Source organism: Dermacentor albipictus, chromosome 5 (assembly GCF_038994185.2).
Source record: "Dermacentor albipictus isolate Rhodes 1998 colony chromosome 5, USDA_Dalb.pri_finalv2, whole genome shotgun sequence".
Classification (NCBI taxonomy): domain Eukaryota; kingdom Metazoa; phylum Arthropoda; class Arachnida; order Ixodida; family Ixodidae; genus Dermacentor; species Dermacentor albipictus.
In genome coordinates, this window is record NC_091825.1 from 527453 (window position 1) to 549561 (window position 22109).

The 22109-nt window shown below is 47.4% G+C and overlaps 1 protein-coding gene across 5 annotated transcripts in view; it reads right to left on the reverse strand.

Moving 5' to 3' along the window:
* Window positions 1-22109, reverse strand: part of DCTN4-p62 (dynactin subunit 4) — a 438984-nt gene that overhangs the window by 74823 nt on the left and 342052 nt on the right. For 4 of the 5 annotated variants that reach the window (XM_065444866.2, XM_070538189.1, XM_065444867.2 and 1 more), the window contains one exon: window positions 9480-9574. The exons of the other annotated variant lie outside the window; for it this stretch is intronic. In XM_065444866.2, the coding sequence (XP_065300938.1) occupies window positions 9480-9574 (95 nt within the window). The remainder of the gene's footprint in view (window positions 1-9479; window positions 9575-22109) is intronic. 5 annotated transcript variants of the gene reach the window in all.

A 22109-nucleotide genomic window follows, 5' to 3' on the forward strand; every position in this document is an offset into this window, starting at 1 on the left:
GACGATACATGAGAGAGGAGGATTGTTGTTTTGGCACTACAGAGATCGAAAAGGTAGGATATTAGATCAGTTAGCCGTACCTACTAAGTATAGGGAGGAACTTTTGAGTCTCTGTTATGGAAATGGGTGGTCCGGCCACTTAGGCATAAACAAATCAAAGGAAAGATTGCTTATGGAATACTACTGGCCTGGCTGTTTCAAAGACGTAGAAAACTGTAAGATCATGCGACGGCTGCCAGCGTTCTGGTAAACCAGGAGAGACATGGAAAGCTCCACTGAAGGTAGTGCCCTTAATAACAGAGCCTTCCAGACGACTTGTAATAGACACGGTACGGCCTCTTCCAAAAACAAAATCGGGCTACAGGTACTTGTTTACCATGCTGTGTCCGGCTACCAAGTTTCCAGAAGCAATCCCTTTGAAAGAGCTCAGCTCCACCGAAGTAGTAGACGCGCTTTTGACAGTGTTTGCACGAGTTGGGTTTCCAGCCGAAATTCAGGCAGATCAAGGGTCAGTATTCACGAGCGCACTGACTTCCACGTTCTTGCAAAAGTGCGGGGTAAAGTTAATACACAGTTCTGTCTATCACCCTCAGTCAAACAGTGTAGAGAGGTGGCATTCGGTGCTTAAGCGAGTTTTGCGTGCGCTCTGTTACGAGCATAAGGAGGACTGGGAGAACTGTCTGCCGGCAACTTTGTTTGCTTTGCGAACGGTTCCACATGAAGCGAGAGGGTTCTCACCAGCAGAACTACTGTATGGGAGGACACTCCGTTCTCCACTGAGAATGTTATGAGAGATGTGGGAGGAAAGAGGGGAGAGTTCAACAGTGGCTGAATATGTGCTAAATTTACTGGAACGGCTAAGCGCAACCCAAGAACTAGTTGGAAAGAACATGGGAATAGCTCAAAAGAACGCCAAATTCTATGACGACAAGAATGCGAGGCTTCGTACGTTTAACGCCGGAGACCAGGTTATGATCCTCAAACCTTTAAGAAAGAACAAGCCTGAAGTTCACTGGGACGGGCCCGTTACAGTGTTGAAAAAACTTTCAGATACTAACTATGCTCTGAAAATGCCCGGTCGCAGGAAGGAGGTGAGGATATATCACTGCAATTTGATGAAGCCGTATATAGAGCGGAGCGGAGTCGTTAACTATACCGTCAAAGAGCCGGATGGCACTAGTACCAAGTTTAAAGAGTATAGGGCGACCTCCAACTCGGAAATCGGCCTAAAAGAAGTAGTAGAACACTCGGTAAGCTTGCACGCTCTAAGACCCGAGCAGCTAGAACTAGAACTAGAACTGGAGAACCATCGGTCGATAACGCTGCCACGTATTGGTCGCCGAGGCAATCAATGGTGGCAAAGCAAATACCTTGCGGTAGAATTTGCTTTGCCAATCCAAAGTTACAGACAGGCATGCGAGTGTGGTTCGCAGTAATAGTAAGTATGCAGTGAAGCACGGTGACGTCATACTATATTGGGATAACTGAGGTTTTTTAGCGCACGAAAAGAGACGAAAGACAGCGGCAAGACGCGGACACAGCGCTAACGTCCAACAATTGTTTACTAGGCACTGCAGCTTCACCTCCACAAGCTGCAGTGCCTAGTTTTCCGGCTGGGTCCGGAAGGCAATAGGCGGCGAAGAGAAGTGGCGGGCTTGGGGTGAACGAGACTGGTGGCGTTGAGGTGAGGGCGAGCGGCTGTAGCGAAGGTTCGGAGCAGGGGCATCAGCGCAGTGGCTTCATGGCGGGTGGTATAAGGAAGAGAAGGTCCAAAGGTGCGGGAATAAGTGGCGGCGTAAGTCTGAGGAGGTAGTGGCCATCGGTTGCGGCAGTGACGGGCGACGTGGCCGATGCGACAGCAGTGGAAGCTGATCAGCCTGTCATCAGGGGTACGCCATTCGGACGGGCTGCGGCGAGATATGGCAGAAAAGGACTGTCGGGGACGATGAGGGCCACTAGATAACTGGGGAACGCTGGGTCGAGACGTGGAACACACGGTGTTCAGACCCATGTTTTCAAATTCCTGTCTGACGACGGCCTAAATCATCGCAATGGTGGTTGCTCGCGGATCGGGAGGCGTCGTGGAGAAGGCTGGCGAACAGGCGGCCTCGAGTTCGCGGCGAACAATACGGGTGACGTCGTCACAGGTGGTGGTCTAACGCGGTCGACCCTCACATGTCGACGTAGCAGCAGTGTTGGGTAGCCGCGCAATGTGGTGTGAGATACGGCGGCTCTTAGCCTGTTCAAGGCGACGGCATTCTTTTATAATGGCGTCGATAGTCGAGACGTTGCCGAAAACAAGCAAATTGAAAGCATCGTCGGCGATGCCTTTTAGCACATGTGCCACTTTGTCTGCTTCGGACATATTATCGCCAGCTTTACGGCATAGAGCCAAGACGTCGAAGATGTAGGAAACGTATGGCTCTGTAGATGACTGAACACGAGACGCAAGCACCTTTCTCGCGGCAGCCTTGCGCCCAATTGGGTCGCCGAACAGTTCCCGTAGCTTTTCTTTGAAACTGTCCCAACTGGTTATTTCGTCATCATGCGTTTAGTGCCACATGCGTGGGGTGCCGCCGAGATAAAAGATGACATTGGCGAGCATAATCGTTGGGTCCCCCCTGTTTTTAGCACTGGCGTGTTCGTAGAGCTTGATCCAGTCGTCGACATCCTGTCCCCCCAGGCTATAGAACACACCTGGGTCACGATGTGGGGCAACCGTGAAGATTGGAGCAGTCGGACAAGCCGAAGCCGTTGCAGAGGCGGGCTCGTCACCGGGAGGCATGGTGACAAGCTCGGCGTGCCGACCACTTCGGGGTTCTGTGGTGAGAACGGGGATTGCTGACCTCCACCAGAAATGTTACGTGTGGAAAGACACAGACCAAAGATGCTATTTACACGCTACTTACACTGGAGCCAGGCAGCCAGGCTGACCGTAGCTCGTGCCAAGGGCACCGACCAACTTCTTCGTCGTTCTCGCGGCGGCTCGTCTCTTGAGCATCGGTCGATGATATCGTAATAATATCATCGACTCATGTGATCGCCTTATATGTACAGAGCCGCGACTTCTTTGTCGTCATGGCGCGGAATCTTCTGCGAACAAAGAAGTTACTCAGAAATGGTGGAGATTGCTCTTTGTTCGCCAGGCACTTTCACCATTTCTCCCTGGAGCTTCGCTCGGGTCGTCGCATCAACCTACCTGCAATATCCAGTCAAGACCCACCCTGTACAGCTGACGCCACCGTCTCTGCCCAGTCTTCTTCCGTCTAGACAATCAACAGCTGTCAGCGTGACCCCCAAGTATTCACATGCTTACGCGGTGAAGACGTCGAAGAGTGGCTTGATAACTACGATCAAGTCAGCAACTACAATAGGCGGGAGAATTCTCATAACTTTCGCAACGTCCCTTTCTACCTGTCTAGTGTCGCTAGAACTTGGTTCTTAAACTATAAGCCAGACTTCCCTTACTGAACCACTTTCATGCAGCAGTTTTGTGCTATTTTCGGCGTTCCTGCTATTCGCAATGAAATCACAGAAAAAATACAGCGTGTTCAATTTTCCGGGGAGTCGTACACATCTTGCACTGAAGATGTCGTTGCCCTGTGCAGGTGTGTAAACTCCACTATGTCCGAAAGCAACTGCATCCCTCACATCATCAAGGAAATAAAGACTATTGGCTTCAACACCCTGCTACACAGAACCCTACCATTGTACCAGATATCATTACAACGTACCAGAGCCTTAAGGAACTGCAATCCTCCCGCATTCATATAGATATGTACCATAATAGATGAGGAACTCATCGTGCAATGCTCTTCCTGTGCTTCTGGCGCAATCACTTCCCCTTCCACAACCGGCTTGCGAGCAATCGCAAGCTCGCGTCTACTCCCCGTGCCATGTGTTCTGACACTACCGACACTCCCACTGTAACATGTGCCGACATCGCCGCGATATCTCCACTTACGATAACGCCTGGGACCACAGCTTCTGCACACACACCCGTGCATTCAGTATCGGCGCACATTCGTGCTGAACCTTCCTACGCTGTCTGACGTCCCACTCGTCCTCTTTGTTACTACCGCGGCTACCAAGGGCACGTTTACCCGTTCTGCCGACGACGCCAACAGGATGAGAGGTGCAGTTACTCCTAAAAAATGCTCTGATACCCGTCTTTCTATGCCTTACCACCGGATGACATACCCACCTTCTTTGCACTGTTCACCGCCTCCTCCGTACACAGCTGATATGCCTCCCACATACCGTTCATTTCGGGGCCGCTCACCTTCCCTACGCCATCGTTCAGTGTCCTCACTTTGGCCCACCTCACAGGCCCTGACCTCCACTCAGAAAACACCATGCTGCAGTTTTAAGAGGGGAAACTGCATTTATCGGACTGCCTATAATTCCTCCAGAGTGCCCTTCGAATCTATTACGAGTGTTTGTGGAAGGTGTTCACATCAAAGCCCTTATTGACACTGGTGCCGCCATTTATATCATTCGTGCTGATTAATACTTCCATCCACAAAAAGTGACCATGCCATACTGCGGTGCTTTTTTGCGCGGAGCAAACAATAACAGAATTCCCCCGATCACGCAATGTACAGTATGTGTCTCTACCGATGGAATCCGTCATCACTAGTACTCATAGTACATCACGGTAGTCCATAGACTACCGTGCCCTCAACAAAATTGCTCACAAAGACATTTATCCCATGCCACGAATTGGTGACCTATTATTAAACTCGCTGCAGGGCACTGAGCACATCTCCAGTCTTGATCTTTGATCTGGCCACTACCAAGTACCAATGTACGAGTCTGACAAAGAGAAAACAGGATTTGCCACCACAGATGGGTTCTACGAATTCAGCGTGATGCTTTTCGGACTCTGCGATGCACCTGCCACATTCTAGCGCAAGATGCACAGTGTCTTGCGTGATTTCAAATTGAAGACCTGCCTATGCATTCTGGACAATATTCGATTCAATTGCCAGAATTACAAGTGTTCTGGTGGATATCAAAGGCTAAAAGCTGTTGGAAAACAGTTTTACTAGGCCGATGGTCCATTACAAGGCATACATGGTGGTTGCATCAAAATCGTAACATTGTTGGATACTTAGAATAAAATAATTACATAAGTGCACAATAATAAGACAGAACATAATATAAAGATTAAGATACGGTTGGTTGTGTTTTCTTCAACATTCTGACAATATCTCGAGTGCCTTGATAATATTTTAACCTGTCTTGCCAAGGCTGGACGGCAGCTGAACAAAAAATAAAGGCACTTCGCGAGGGAGACCATCAAGGCACTGGGACACTTAGTAAAGAAGGGATTCGGCCAGATCCTGAGAAGATTGCCGCAGTCCTCAACTTTTCCCGGCCAGAATGTAAAAAAGACTTGCGCAGTGTTATCGGCCTCGTCTAGGGTTGTGCGAATACTCGGAACTTTCGAATACCGAAGCTACTAATATCATATTCGATACGACCTTCGAATCTAATAAGGCTATTCAAAAACTTCGAATAGGTTTGAAGTCTTTCCAAGTTTAAGAATAGTGGTATGCATATGTTTTTTGCAAGTTTGTCTTTTTGCATGTTTGCCCTGGGTACAGCGTTTTCGTGTCACTTTGCTGACGGAGCTATGACCGCTTGAAGGAAACAAGGCCATGACCATGGTCATGACCAAGCTTTGGACCGAGCATATGAATTCGCGAACGTAAATATTATTGATAATGATAACGATCGCTTTTCGGAAACTTTAAAGAAAGTGTTTGCTATTGCATTTTTAGGCACTAAAAGTAGCGTAACTGTAACGTCATCATAATATCCGTAGGTATTTATCTACACAAAAGTATGTACTGTTTGCCTTTTTTTCTAATCATGTATTGTATCGAGGAGGCGAGAGCCCGTCAAGCTGGATATGTAGCTTTTTCTCTCCCCCTCCCACATCCTTGGGATGGAAAATAAAGGCATTATTATTATTATTATTATTATTATACCTTGTAATTGCAAGATGCAATATAAACTGCAATAACATCGACCAATATTTAAAAAAAAAAGTTCGTCTAAGCGGTAGTACATATTTGGTGAAGCAACCATGTGCTTTCTAGAGCTTTTCTTTAAGTCTTGCGCTTGCAAACGTGGTTGCCGGATGCGTATGTCGCTTAAAGTTATCAACTTCAGTTACGCTTTAGTTGTTCTTTTTGCTTGAATGCGCACACTGCCGAAGTAGCCAAACCATGGACGAATCAGTGCAGAGGGTATTCCGGAGTGCAATCTGGGAGTTCTTCGATCGTGGAGAAAGTGACGCAACATGCTGCGCATGCAGACTGCGCCTTAAGACGCCCACGGGCTCTGCAACTACTCTTGTCAATCATCTAAAGCGTCACCTTGATCACTTCAAGCAGTTGTAGAAGCTCAGTGCTGCCGAACGCTCAAAAAAAAAAGCCTGCAGGCCCCAAAAATATGACGGGCACCAACAAGGCGGACGCAAGTGCTGCTAGCTGTAGCTACTTGAAGCCAACGTTGGAAGGAGACAGCGACCCGCCGTGGTTGCTCAGTGGCTATGGTGTTAGGCTGCTGAGCACGAGGTCGCGGGATCGAATCCCGGCCGCAGCGGCCGCATTTCGATGGCGGCGAAATGCGAAAACACCCGTGTACTTAGATTTAGGTGCACGTTAAAAAACCCCAGGTGGTCAAAATTTCCGGAGTCCTCCACTACGGCGTGCCTCATAATGAGAAAGTGGTTTTGGCACGTAAAACCCCATAATTATTTTTTTTTACTTCCGCCGATTTGTACGCAGCTTCGCAACGCTCGCTCTCCGCTCCACCAACTTCTTGGAGCTGCCGTACTCTTCGTGTGGACAGAGGCCTGCGAAGCAGCTTTTCAGGCTCTAAAGCAAGCCCTCCCGTCTGAGCCGGTACTATGTCATTGTGACACGGCTGCACCTACCATTGTCCACACCGATGCTAGAGGTCACGGCATAGGTGCTGTTGTATTACAATGTGACCATATCTCTTGTGAGTGAGTCATTGCCTATGCCAGTCGTTGCCTGTCCCCAGCAGAGAAAAATTATAGCATTACGGGGCAGGAATATATGCTCTATGCTATATAGCCTACAACTTTCTAAATCTAGTGCATTTCCAGCCCATGATGATCTCTTGCAGAGACATTCCACTTCTACCTACTCACTTGAATGCAGCGGGTGTATGCCTGCAAAAAAGAATCATCACTTTGCCTCTTGTACACCTTTAGCCGTCTTTTCCAAATCAGTAAAAGATCATATAGCCGCGCAAAACTATTATTTTCTCGCCTCATCCAAGCAGCGGGAACAGTACTAGGCATTCCAAAGCCTCCCCGACGCATGAATAGCCATCGGCTGCGAAAGCCGCAGTGTGGAGGAGGAGCCAGTTATGCCCACCTTTGCAATTACACTCTCCATGTGATTGGAACGGCTGGAGGAAAACCAGCCGGCGTGTGAAAATCTTGGAGGCCACGGACACAGTGCAAAGTGGACATGAAGTTTCACCTGTTCCACTTTTGCAGCATGCATTCCTGCATTGTTTGACGAGCAGGTCTTGCGCGGGTAAGTGACTGTACTCGCAAAATATAGCATGTGCAGTTTCAACTGCAGCTTACATCCTCTGTGCATGTTGGCTGGTTCAGGTTGCACTTGCCTGATGCATCGCGGTGCACCCTTGCACCTTGAAAACTCGGGAAAGAAAGATGTGTTCTGGCTTCTTCTGCCCAGCATTGTGTACTGGACAGCCGTCGCTCGCGTTCAAGTACATGTTCGAGGACCCAACAGCAACGCAATTCATTGGCATTCTTGCAACAGCTTAAATCACATGCGCAACAGTGAGAAAGCAAACCGAGAGAGACATTCATCAACCAGCAAATGTTGAGAGTGTGGGGCGTCTGGGCCTGGAGGCACAACCGAGAGATGAGCAGTCATGTAGGGTTCTGGGACTTTCGCCACATCTGCATCATGACCGCTCACCACCAGGTGCTTGCATCGTCTGCTTAGGCAATATTTAAAGTCTGCTATTAAGAAAATGAGAAAATCACCAGCCCTGCAACATTGTCAAGGTTACTTTCATAGTATACGCTATTCATTTATAGCCAATTTAGCCCAAGTGAATATTCTTTGCTATTGGATTTTAACTTGGGCGTGAGGATAGCATGCGTGATGTGCTTGGACGCGAATTCCGAAGCACCAATGCTCAAAAGGTGCAGCTGCGTGTCAGGATTTCGCAGCAAAGCTTGCGCGAAGTCCAGAAGTCCACGTCGCTGATGTTCAGAATGCTCAGCCACGGGTCTGAGATGTCCGCAAACGAAGGAATCAGCTACATTACCACAATGTACGTGTAGCGTCTGTTCTGACACTCATCAAAAGGTGTCAAGAGCTCGTGAGATGAAAAAAGCAGACAAAACCCCTATAGAGTAAGCACTAGACCAATGCTGAAGCGAGCTGGAGTCATGTGGTGAGCATCACTAATCCGCGACTTCAGGAAGACCTTCAGTTATTTGCTTTTTGTTTGCTTATTTCTGTGTGGAGGAGGAGCGAGCCGAAGCAGCAAATCTGAAGACAGAAAAATTCCGACGAGACCAAGATGGTGGCACTCATTTGCGCTATTCCAGAGATAATGTGCCTTGAGAAATGCCGCATTTTCCCTATTTCTGCGAAGTTTTTCACAACCTTGGTTGATACATTTCTAGAAGACTTCTACATGGTTTTCAGTGAAGGTACTTCAAAATAAGATAGAAAAAGAGTTGGAAATGTGATTTTAAGAAATGTTTGGCCATTTTTGTAATGCGAAGTCACAACCTCCTTAATTCATTTGAGCTAGTTGGTACATTTTCTTAATCAACATAAATATAGCAGCGTGGCATTGGAAAGAACTGCAGGACAGAGCACCAATGTTCTGTCATACTTTTTCTGTGGCCTGTGCCATGCTGTCAAAATTCTGATGTCTACATGTTTTTCTGTAAAGGGGATGACCCATCTTCAATAATCATATAGACCAAAAGCCCATATAGACATTCATACTTATATTTCTTTTTCGGGTGACCGTTTTTCACCATTTAAAAAGATGTTACAAAATCATCGCTCAGTGCAAGACGCACCTTGCCATTGTGAAATACTCTCGAATGTTATTGCCAATTCTATAGCGTAATAATTGTATGTAATCAGGTTTCGTGCACGACATGAATGTGGTGTACATTCCATGACGGACATGAGCACTAGTCATTATGCTGGAATCTACAAGTTATGTATAATAGCCAATGTGCTTGGCATGTATATCACATTATAACAACCAACTGTACTTGTTACTTTCATTGTGCTTGTGCGCAGTTTTTACTGGGCACAAGTTCACGCAATAAAATATTCCGTTTACACCACTCGCAGTTGTGTCACGGTGTGTAGTTCTTCCGCATCAGTACAACATGACAATATGATAGTGCATGATTGGGGACCTGCCTGGGGTCATCCGAGAAAGTGCTGTCGCTGGCATCGTCGAATTCGGCTGTGTCATCCCTGGCTGGAAGAATTAACTCGCAGCTAGGCAGAAGCACCTGGAACAACACGCATCTGTCAATCAAGTGAGCAAAGCAATGTAAAAAAATGTGAAGATCTAAGCAGATACTGGAGGCATAGGTTGAATGCAGTAGCAGTAGCATTTGATACAAGCCACACAGAGCTGCACCCCAAAGCCCAATGCTCTGTAGTACCTCTGATAAATGCAATCACTCTGAAATGTTAGTGCTGGGCTCACTTCATACACGCCGACTCAAGAGTTTAAAATGTTAGCTAAGTGCCTATAGGCTTAGCTTACTGGAAGCCTAGCGTCTGGACAGGATTCCTGTACCATCACGCAATAGATCGGCAGCAGCGCTGTATCAATTGTGGACAAGCGGCTGTGTGCAGTGCAGTCAAGACGTAGTATGGGGCAATGTTGGGCGACCGATATAGGTGGTATGGGAGGGAACCAACATTAAAAGATTTTTTTGTCATTTGAAAAAAAAAGAAGACTGCGATTAAATTTTCTCAATGAAATTTTACTGTGTTCATCTATCAAATGCATCATGTTGCATAAGTTCGCATGGACCACCTCAATGTGCAATTTAGGGTTGAACGCACAGCTTAACCTAAATTTTGACAAGTTCTTTTCTTTTTCTCGCAAGCTTTAAGTCTGCCATATACAAAACTATATTTAGTACATTAGTAGAATACAGGACGAGAACATCAAGATGTTATAAAATAACGGGAATTAATAAACAATTTTATTTAAAAGATCCATACCCTCCCTTATATTTGACTTTTATTTGTGATTACACATAAAACCAAGTACAAATGCCCTTTAAAATGAGTTTACTTCAACGCCGCCATCTTTCCGGAAGACACTAACAATTTTATGGTTATCCGAAGAAAAAATACATTTTCATAAATTTTTCTTCATGTTCTCCTCTGCATTGTGGAAATAAAATGCCGCTCATGCACTAAACAAATGTTTTAGGGTGAGACATCTCGGGTATGGAAATCCAAAATCAAGAAAGGGGCTGCCAGATGGACTATCACACTGAGGTAAAAAGGTTATAACAGGGATAAGGTGCCTCAGAAAGGGTGGCCAATGTTTCGATAGGAGGACCTATCTTTGACGAAGATAGGTCCTCCTATCGAACGTTGGCCAGCCTTTCTGAGGCACTTTATCCCTGTTTATAACCTTTATATCTTGGGTATGCCACTCTAGAGAAACCGTTATTAGCCATGGTTCTTTAATTGAAATCGGTAATGGTCGAGCACCACCTCTTGTACCTTAGGCCATCGAATGACCCTTTACCGCAATTATGCTGTACCTGGCCGTGCCCTTCATCCACTGTCAACAAGTTGGGCTGTGTGATTACAGAGCTCACATGTAAAGAAAAGACTACATGCTGCTGTTAAAATAGGATTTGCCCAACTCGACCTAGGGCTATCATCTTTTGTGGCAATTTTTTATATTTTTGTTGCACACTTGGTGATTGTCGCTTTGTACACCACAGTGAAACAGACCGTAGAAATAGAATCTCCCCTTGGTGTGTGTGTGCATGTTGCGCTCATCAGCTATGCAAGAGCAAGAAGCCCTACAGTTCAATTCTATTTCTACCATCTGTTTCACTGTGGTGTACAAAGCGACAATCACCAAGTGTGCAACAAAAATATTAAAAATTGCCACAAAAGATGATAGCCCTAGGTCGAGTTGGGCAAATCCTATTTTAACAGAAGCATGTAGTCATTTCTTTACATGTGAGCTCTGTAATCACACAGCCCAACTTGTTGACAGTGGATGCAGGGCACGGCCAGCTTCCCAGACTGATGCTAAATATCTGTGCTTGCTTCTTATAGGCTGCAATCAGTAAAGCAAGAGAGCTTAAATTTCTGTGCCTTGACAGGGTGTCTGCGACGCTGACATTTCCAAATTCCCCTGAGTTTTTAAGGTTTTCCCTGAGTGAAACAGAACTCTGTTTCGTGTCAAGACGGGCTGACACCATGTCACCCGATTCTGTCACTCTTTAGTAACATGCTAAAAAATAATAAAAAGCTTAATCCAGTTTGAACACTAAGGAGTAGCGTTTATTTTATTCCAAAAGAAAACAGAAGGGAGGGATTAGTAAAATACACAGCGATTAAAATATCTTCGAAAGAAATGGTAACACCCATTGCAAATCGAGCCAAACATTCTCAAATATGAAGAGGAGATGCATACTGAAGCAAGTATTTTCAAATATGAGCTATGTCTATCAAGTGATGGCAAACTCATTGGTTGACTGCCTACAGACTTCCATTGGTTGACTGCCAAATGACTGCCTACAGGCTTCTCAAACAATGCTTTATTCGTCTAAACTGATTTATTGTTTCGCTTTAGTGTACCTTTAAGTGACGATTTCAGCGGCAATGGTGGTGTAGTCTCTTATGTAAAGGGTATGGTTGAAACTGCGAGCGAAATTTTGCGCCACACATGAAATTCAGTAATTGACCTCACAAACACAGGGTGGCCAGTAAAAAGTCATGAGTCGGGAACGGATCCAATCTTTAAAATTTATTTTCAAATGACTTGCAGCCATATAGTTTGGCACAGATAATCAGAGTGCAGAAGAGAACATATTATCAAAACTTTATTAGGATCAATGGACATCGAAAAATTGCCAGAGTTGCCCTTAAGGGCCCCTCACCAGGTCTGGCCATTTTGGCCTGACAAGCACAGAGCGTACAATGCTCCAAGCACGTGCTGGTGGGCATGTTGGTTATCATCATCATCGTCGTCAGCAGCCTGGTTACGCCCACTGCAGGGCAAAGGCCTCTCCCATATTTCTCCAAAAACCCCGGTCATGTACAAATTGTGGCCATGCTGTCCCTGCAAACTTCTTAATCTCGTCTGCCCACCTAACTTTCGGCCGCCCCCTGCTGCGCTTCCCTTCCCTTGGAATCCAGCGCGTAACCCTTAATGACCATCGGTTATCTTCCCTCCTCATTACATGTCCTGCCCATGCCCATTTCTCTTTCTTGATGTCAATTAATATGTCATTAACTCGCGTTCGTTCCCTCACCCAATCTGGTCTTTTCTTATCCCTTAACGTTACACCTATCATTCTTCTTTCCATAGCTCGTTGCGTCGTCCTCAATTTGAGTAGAACCCTTTTCGTAAGCCTCCAGGTTTCTGCCCCGTAGGTGGGTACTGGTGACACATAGGCGCACTAACAACTGAGTGTTTTATTTCTTGACATAGGAATATATAGCTGCTGTCAAGGATCAACTCACCAGTTGATCCACCGTCGACTTCACCAGATCACTGCTCTACCGACTATCGGGCTGCTTTAACCAGGTGTTGAGCCCTCTTGCCTGTAAGACTTCGATGCACATCGAAAAGTCATCCGCATTTGTAGCAATGATAAAGCAGATCACGCTGAGTGAAGATGACGCCATGGTCTCGTTCAATGTCACATCGCTTTACACCAGTGTCCCAATGGATTTGGCAGTAGCCATGTGCAAATAAGCCCTCGAAGCAGAGAGTGGTCTTCCTGTTCGCACGACCTTCAATGTCCCCGAACTTAGCGAGCTGCTGCGGTTTTGTCTAAGCAACATGTATTTTTCTTATGGTGGCAGCCGTTATCAGCAAACGCAATGCACGGCAATGGGAGCGTCAATATCGGTTACCACAGCCAATCTAGTAATGGAAGCCTTGGAAGGAAAGGTGCTGGTGTAGGGGTTGGAGGACGGTCTCCGGGATGAAAACCAAACTTGGGAGTATTTATTCTACATTATTTACAAGGAGGTGAGCGTCCAGTAACATTCGTACTGTCATTACGGGCCGGCAGCAACTCGGACGCTGCGGCCCGCGGCAAGAAGTTCGAGAGAGGTGAATCAGGGAATCAGAGACTGTCCCAGAATGCTCATGTCTCTCTGGAAGGCTTCTTATAAACCCTTCGAGCACTGGAAGTCACGTCATGTTCGACCAATGGGAGAGTCCGCTCAGATGACACCATTTTCAGCCAATGGTTGGCGCCCGTATCGCGTTGTCACACCCGGCGGCTCTCTGCGGTCTTGCCTCGCAGACTTGCAATGCACTTCTAAGGTGGAGAAGGAGGGGGGGCGCTCATGCTCCATTGTACAAGGGCCCACCTGCTCCCGGTGGCTCGGCTCCGCAGTGGTGGCAAATGCCTTCTTCGAAGGCGAAGGGGGACGATTTGGCTCTATTGTCCGAGGACCCCTTCTAATCCCGGTGGCGTACGACCTTGTTGGCTGCAAACTTGTTTGCACTTGTCTGATGCTCCTCTGGAATGTGCTTTCCTGCTTCTGCATTCCTCAATTAGCTGTGCTGCGTTTCGAAGTGGTTTGGGGAACTCGAAGTAATCGCAGGAAACAGCTCCATATCTAACAGCTCGTCCTCGCCCCGGTTGTTCTGAATGGCCGGTGAACTCAATTTGCTGGCCATGAGGAACGCTGAAAGAAACTGCAGGGTACTGGGGTCGAGCCTCGTTTCACGAACTTCGGGATCCTAGGCCCTGGAGAACAAACGTCAAACAAACCAAACAACACAGCGCTGCACCACGCGCAAGCGCAGGCTCTTCACACCTGACTCGCCAGGCTATTACTGAGTCAAAATGAACCTTGATCTTTTATTTCCCCAATTTTGACAAAACAGTTCCAACCACCATTCCAAACAGCTATCCATTTTTCCTCGATTGCCGACAAGACCAGAGTACTATTGTTGTTGCAAAACAAAAGGGTCGTTGAGGATGCAAACAACAAATGAAAACAGCCGAACATAACTTAAGTGGCCTAACTACACGAACAGCATGTTTCCAATCTATCGCAGTGGCATACTTATCGCACGTATTGGTGCCACTGAACAATCTGGTCAACCTCACAAGTACATAATCACAAGCACACTAGCCTTGTGGTCACTAAACAAAACGCGTACTTGCGTTGTAGGCAAACTTTTCATTTACGCTTACTCACGTTTCTTCCCTGAAAGTCCTACAGGACACGTGACATAAACGAACAATTAAACTTGCGGGACTTACACACTCCGCAGAACCCTTAAAATGATGCGTCTTTTAATAACTCGTTCCATGCATACTTATTAAAGAAGTCAGAATACGGCTGCCCTCAACACACACGAGCAACACAGTCATAAAACTGCTTCCTTCCGTCCACACAGGACATGCGCTAATGGAACTAAAAACGCTTCTCAGTGCAAATCATGCACTCACTGAAAATCTACGCGCTTAACCTTAGAAAATTCAAAACACCTAAAAAGAAAGAAGGTTAAATAACACACGCGCTTTACCATAGGCCTTTCGACGATAACCTTGACCTTCAGGTTACTCATACCCACACACACACAAAAAAAAGCCTATCTACTTATTAATGAGCATCTCGCGAGACTACATGTTTGCACAAACGCGTCTTTCAAATCTCGGAGCTTTCTCAAACCAAAACATAAACAAAGCTCAAACCTTACACCTTGAAAGAAATCCTAGTCTCAAATCGCGAAAACTTTCCGATGCTCAAAAATAAAACAAAATAACATTTAACTTCTACGGAAGCTCTCTTGGCTTCCCGTTCCCGATTGCTTACGACTGATTCATACTCTGAGCCGTCCCCGAGGCGGTCGCCGTTTCAAAGCTACTCTGGCTACGGAGGAACAACAAAAGGGCTGACTCACTATCAGCTCCCCCAAGACGTTACGGTCTCCTGCCAATTTGCGTCCTCGCGCCCCGCTTTCAACCCAAACTCGATTGACCGCGTCGCTACTCCCCACCTGGTCTCGTCCTGCCACCTTGCGCTTCTTCGAACTGCACGCTGAGCTATGAAAAGAACTACGGAACCACGAGGAGTTTAACTGCCTCGTGCCCTTTGTCCGCGTCCGTGCAGAACATGCTTCGCGGTCCCTCTTTGACCGGTGGCTCGAACGTTTTCGATGCGTCAACATCGTCCGTGACGACCGCACCTTCTTCCTTGCGCCCTGCCCTTTTGGGTTTCTCGCCATCTTTGGCGGCGCTTCATTAATTACCGTCTTTCGGTCTTTACCGCGCTTCTTTTTACGGCGCTTTCTCTTTGCACTTGTTTTCATGTCGCCTTCACGTGCCTCGTGCTGGCCGGTACACATTTCGTTGGCCCGGATCGGTCTCTTACCCGCACAGTCTGAGTGATTCTCACTTAAATCAACACTCTCTCCACCTCGACTGGCGGACAGCTCAACCGACTCTGGCACAATGCAGCAGGCTTTACTCGAGTTAGACAACTCGCACTCTTGCGAACTGCCCTCTGCTACATTGCCCAGCATACGCTGTGCATCGGCACACAGCCCGTCGGTATCGATCGCTGTCTCACGCGCAGAGTCCGAATGATTAACAACGGAATCATCCCTATCTAGGCTATCTATACTGGCGGAGAGCCACACCGATCCCTGAACAATGCAGTTGTTCTCTCGTGGACTACGGAGCTCGCCATCCCGAGAACTACTCTCAACTGCATCGCTCAGTTCGCACTTCACTTCTGCACGCAGATCTGACCTGACATGGGTGCCCGCGTCTCTCGGGTCAGCAGTACCCTTTTCTTCGCTAGCAACCTCGCTAACATTACCGGCGAGGCACACGCGCGGTAACTGTGCCAATTTGTTCGCAGCTGGCCTAGCTGTCTCCACAGTCATCTGTTGGCACAGCACCTCGTCGCTTTCACTACGGCCTTTAACGGCCTCTGTTGCCACTAAGGCATCGTTAGCAGCTAGCCTTTTCCCTTCACTTATGAATCTGCAGCCAATCTCACAGGCACTACTCTTTTCGTCGGCTTCTGGCGAAAATCTGCTAGATGCTTCCTCATTCTTTCGCTCTGTACTACCTGCAGAATTCTCAGAAAGCCGTTATCTCTGTGCCAATAACTGATCACAATACTGTATCTCTTTGATCAGTGCTGCCTTCTCTCTCTCATACTTTTGCTCCCGCTCATGCTTATGTTCCTGATACTCACGTTCGCGTTCCTTCTCACGTTCGTGACGCTCATACCTAAGAGCAAGTTCTTGAAGCTCCTGCTTCCGTTCATTCTCGCGTTCTTCACGCTTACTCTTACTCTTAAGTTCACGACGCTCTCGCACACGTACACGACGCTCTCGCTCTCGTGGTTCCTGTATCACCTCCCAAGCAAGCTCAATGCTTTTGCCATCATTGCCACTATCGTTAATCGCCTTTATGATAGCTGGCGTCTTCATCCGTTCGTCCGCCTCAACTCCCAAATCGTCGTACACCAACAACAAGTCTAACCTCGTCAACCTTCTAAGATCCATGGCAGCTGCCCCGACAGGTGGTTAAAACTGTTTTCGTTAATTAATTTGTGCAAACACACAATGCAACAAACTCCCGATTCCCAGAACTATCAAAATGAACACACAACATTTGAGTCTGGCGAATCATAAGGAAAAAAACCACGCGCTCACTTACAGTTGCAGCACCCTGCCATCCGGTTCATTTGTCCGCTGTTCCCGGTTCCTCCGGATTCCCTGGGTCGAAGGCTCGCTCCTTCTTCGCTACTCCCAGTTTCTTCGGACCTCTTTCGACGAAGGCTCTCTCTTCTTCGCTCTTCCCGGTTCCTTAGGATCTCTCTCGACGAAGGTTTATCCGTAGCGCTGCCACCAGCTGATGCATTCGGAGGCTATCCCGCCGCTGCCAACCAGATGTAGGGGTTGGAGGACGGACTCCGGGATGAAAACCAAACTTGGGAGTATTTATTCTACATTATTTACAAGGAGGTGAGCGTCCAGTAACATTCGTACTGTCATTACGGGCCGGCAGCAACTCGGACGCTGCGGCCCGCGGCAAGAAGTTCGAGAGAGGTGAATCAGGGACTGTCCCAGAATGCTCAGGTCTCTCTGGAAGGCTTCTTATAAACCCTTCGAGCACTGGAAGTCACGTCATGTTCGACCAATGGGAGTCCGCTCAGATGACGCCATTTTCAGCCAATGGTTGGCGCCCGTATCGCGTTGTCACACCCGGCGGCTCTCTGCGGTCTTGCCTCGCAGACTTGCAATGCACTTCTAAGGTGTAGAAGGAGGGGAGGCGCTCATGCTCCATTGTACAAGGGCCCACCTGCTCCCGGTGGCTCGGCTCCGCAGTGGTGGCAAATGCCTTCTTCAAAGGCGAAGGGGGACGATTAGGCTCTATTGTCCGAGGACCCCTTCTAATCCCGGCGGCGTACGACCTTGTTGGCTGCAAACTTGTTTGCACTTGTCTGGTGCTTCTCTGGAATGTGCTTTCCTGCTTCTGCATTCCTCAATTAGCTGTGCTGCGTTTCGAAGTGGTTTGGGGAACTCGAAGTAATCGCAGGAAACAGCTCCATATCTAACACTGGCCACATTCAACCCGGCACCTAAGGTTTTTTTTATCGCTACGTGGATGACTGTTTCTGTATATTGAAGAAGCAAGACATCTAACGCTTTCTGGAGTGCCTGAACACCCATAATGCGCACATACAATTCACCGCTGAACATGAGAGGGACAACTTGTTGCCTTTCTTGCGTGTACTGATTCGTCGAGATGGGGGCGCTCTCGCCTTCTCGGTATACAGGAAACCTACACACACAGGTCGTTAACATAGGTTTAATTCTTGTCATCCTCGATAACACGCACCGTCTGCTAGACGACGACACACTGAAAAAGGAATTACGGACGATCCACTGTGAGCTAACCCGCAACAGCTACCCTAGTCGTTTCATATGCATGACTGAGAAGCGGATATTACAGCCAAGCTCGGAGAACAACCCCGACAATCTTACTTCCAAAAAATCAGCGAGGCACTGTCACGCGTATTTTCAAAATACGACTTGCGCATTGCCCACATCCCAACCAGCAAGCTCCGTAACCAGCTAATGAATGCGAAAGACAGGTTACCTGTTGAATCATTCCCGGAAGTCGAGTATAACATACCACGCGCTGATTGCCACAAAATATATATTGGTGAAACAGGGAAGGTGTCTAGACGCCTTAATGACCATAAACGTGACGCAACAAATAATAGTCACACGACGAACGCCATTGCCGAGCATGCGCAGGAACATAATCACAAGATTGACTGGAACAATGTCATTTTAGAACGACAAAAAACTGAGCTGGTTGGCAAGGATTCATTACGCAAAAAAAAAGGTGAGGCGTGCAGACAGGACACAAGAGTAGAGAAGTGGACAACACGAACACCGACTATCAATTGAAGGGAGCCCTGAGGCTAAAAAAGAAAGAAGACACAAAACTCATCTGCACAAACTCAGGAATGATATCACCCCGCGTCAGTCGGCTACATGTGCCGGTCTACGTGAGAGATAACTGGTAAGGCACTTAATATCTTCCTTGTGCAAAGTAATCGAAGGTTGACTCATGCATGCCCTTCCACCATTACAGACATGACATGCCCCTACCATAAGACGCGTATCTTCATTCTTATGCCTGTACAATATCGCGCATTCATCTAACTCTGGCGTGCAGTTACAATCTTGGCAATGTATGGAAAGATTAGAAGACGATCCAACGGTTAACGTCCTTTTATATTCCATTAGCCTCTGATTGATACGCCGTCCCGTTTTCCCTACGTAGAACTGGCCACAGCTAAGGCGAATTTTATAAACCACACCCATACGACAGTCAGTAGAACTGTTGTTCGTATTGTGCTTCACTAGACAAACACCTTTCTTCTTTTACCTGCTCCTTTTTCCTCTGTACGGCAGCGCATATCTTACCTAGCTTATTGCGAGCAGTGAAAGCAACATTAACATCATATCTACTTGCAACTTTTTAAAGCCTGTGTCTTCTTTCTTCTTTTTTCGCCTCAGTGCTCCCTTCAGTTGATAGTCGGCGTTCGTGTTGTCCACTTCTCTACTCTTGTGTCCTGTCTGCACGCCTCACCTCCTTTTTGCATAAACAATGCCATTGTTGTTGCCAAAAAAAAAAAGAACATGTCATCCCGGCGGCTGCTAGAATCGCTAACCATTCAATCGAAGTCAGATACAATGAACTGGACACCAGGGACTATGCCTGCCATTTACACATGTTCGTTACGTCACGTGCTGGCTACATAAGTGACGATGATTACCTGTACAACTCAGTGAACAAGGAACGAAATGGATTATTCATCAGACTTGGTCAGTGACCGTGATCCCCTTGATTTCCGTGCCTGACCAGCCGAACTTTCATCGAACCCTTGATTATGATATCAAGAGGTAGGGAAGCCAAAAAACCAAGCAACAAAAGGCACTACTACAGATCGACACATGAACTGAGAAGACATTGAAATTCGCCTTCTAACAGAGATATTGAGATGTGGCTTACACAAGTCTCTCCTATTCTTTTAATGTGAAATGCCTCAATTATTTCCCATGTGGCTTGGCATTTGTCTCTTGAAAGGACTTTTGTGTCTTGAAACAAAGGTTTACAACCTTCGTTTACTTAGGACTGCGGGATGCCCTTGGAATCTTTTTTAGAGCTTTTGTTGTTTTATAGAGAATACTTTCGTGAAATGGGGCAGTTCTATGTATGTACAAAAATCAGTAGTTTGCATTGGTTCATAAGTTGCGCCACTTTTGAGCGATATTTATCTAAGTCGCGTCAATAGAAAGCTACAAAACAATCTCAAAGAGATAGTGAATAAAAAATTTGTCGCCGAGATTTCTGTCTCCAGTGATAGCTGTCGCACCGAGAGTGACCAAAACAACGCTCTTTCTGAGGAGAAGTGAGCGAAAAGTGATTATATTAGTGAATATTTCTCAAATAACAGCACCTACCGGCCTCCTCCGGAAGCTCTGGCAAAACCGGATATCACGTCACACTTACCCACCTCGAGGCCCATTGCGAGCGATCGTCCACACTGAGCGCGCGAAGGGGCGAGTGTGTGACGTTTGCAGCAACGCGCTTTCTTTATTCGACCGTCCTATTCGTGCCGCTTCCTCGTGTGAGCTGTTCGAAAACCTCGTCTTTGATCTCGTGGATTTGTGGTTTGATGTGTGGAGCAGCCGTGTCAACGCCGCAAAATGCCGAGGGTCTGCTGTGCGCATGTGAAAACGGCAGGCAGCGGTAGTCTTTTTCTCGCGTACTTGTTCACGCTGTAGTTTTGCGCACAGGTGCCCTTTGACCGTAATTTGTCGTTTGTACGACGTTCTGAGCCAGACGTTTGGCCAATTCTGCCAGAATGAATCGAAATCCGCATCGTCTGAAGCGACGGCTAATAATAAAAAAAAATTCGCCGACATGAGACTGGTGGCGCCATCTCGTGTGCACCAAGGGAAGAAGTGCTCGGCTGCGATGAAACAACTGGGACGCTGAAACCGCTGCGCATGTACTCGTTCACTCCGTGAATAACAAGACATTCCCTGCTTACAGAGGTGCATTTCAGTCACTGCACATGCCTCGCTCCAATCCTCACCCGTTGCTTCATCGCATCTATTCTCAAAACAGCTACTTGCGCGCATCAAGCACCTGCCGCGCGAGAGTCGGCAGCCGACTATATGCTCACGCCGCCGACCACACCTGCTCCGATGGCGTAGGTACAGGGAGGTCTACACGCGTCAATATCTTCAACGATTTCTACGTTTTTTCTTTTTTTTTACAGTGTGTACTCACGGCACCTGTATTGTGCATTCATGGCTTTCATGCTTTACGCCCTAGCAGCTACCCATCCAAGCGGGCGAAGCAAGCCGCTTTGCGCAGAACGCAGAGTAAATTCCTTACGTCGCCTGACATTGCATAGCCTGAGGCATAAGCGTCCTCGCTCTGTTGAAGCCAAACATGGCAAAGCGTTTGCGTGAGTGAATCACGCTGGACCCTCGGATGCAACACTGTCAATGAGGCGTGCGCCTCTCGTCTCGCTAACTCATTCGTGACAGGTGCGAGCTTGCGATCCGAGCCGCAGGAACCGCGTTGAAATCTGGTTTCCGCCTGTGATACCGCCCCTGATATCTCGAGTCAAACGCGTGTACATGGAATGCACAGTGTAAACACCACTACGCTGGTCCACTCTCTCGACACCGCGGAGGGGGACTGCTGCGGCGGGTCGTCGTCAATTTCGCTTGACGACGCGGACGGATCCTAGGCTTATGCCCCAACCACTGGCACGCGCCGAAAGCTTCGGCGCGCGCTGGCAAGCGAACGCGTCGCTTCGCTTCGGCTGGAGGGAAAGGGCGCGCAACCACTGGAGACGCGCGCCGAAGCTCGCTCCTCGACTGCGGCGCACTGTTGCTGGACTATTCCGTTTTCATCCGTCAAAGTTCGGCCTAAAACAGCCTGCTGTAAACTAAGCTTGAAACAATGGGTTAGTGATCGGTATGTGCTTTTAGATATAAAAAACACGTTTGAATTATGAATATACACCTGCCGCAAGTTTGTTTTTATTTTTGAAGTAACAATAGTGTACAAAATATCGACATCAGCGCACGCGCGTCGTCTGTCTGCAAGATCGCTTTGCAAACACCTGCACGACGATGCCATATACCAAAAACTGTTGTACCATTTCATTTTTTGGTAGCTTATTGCACAGCCAACTATGTAAGAATTAGGCGTGCAATGTATAACTGAAAAAAATCTGTGTTGGAAA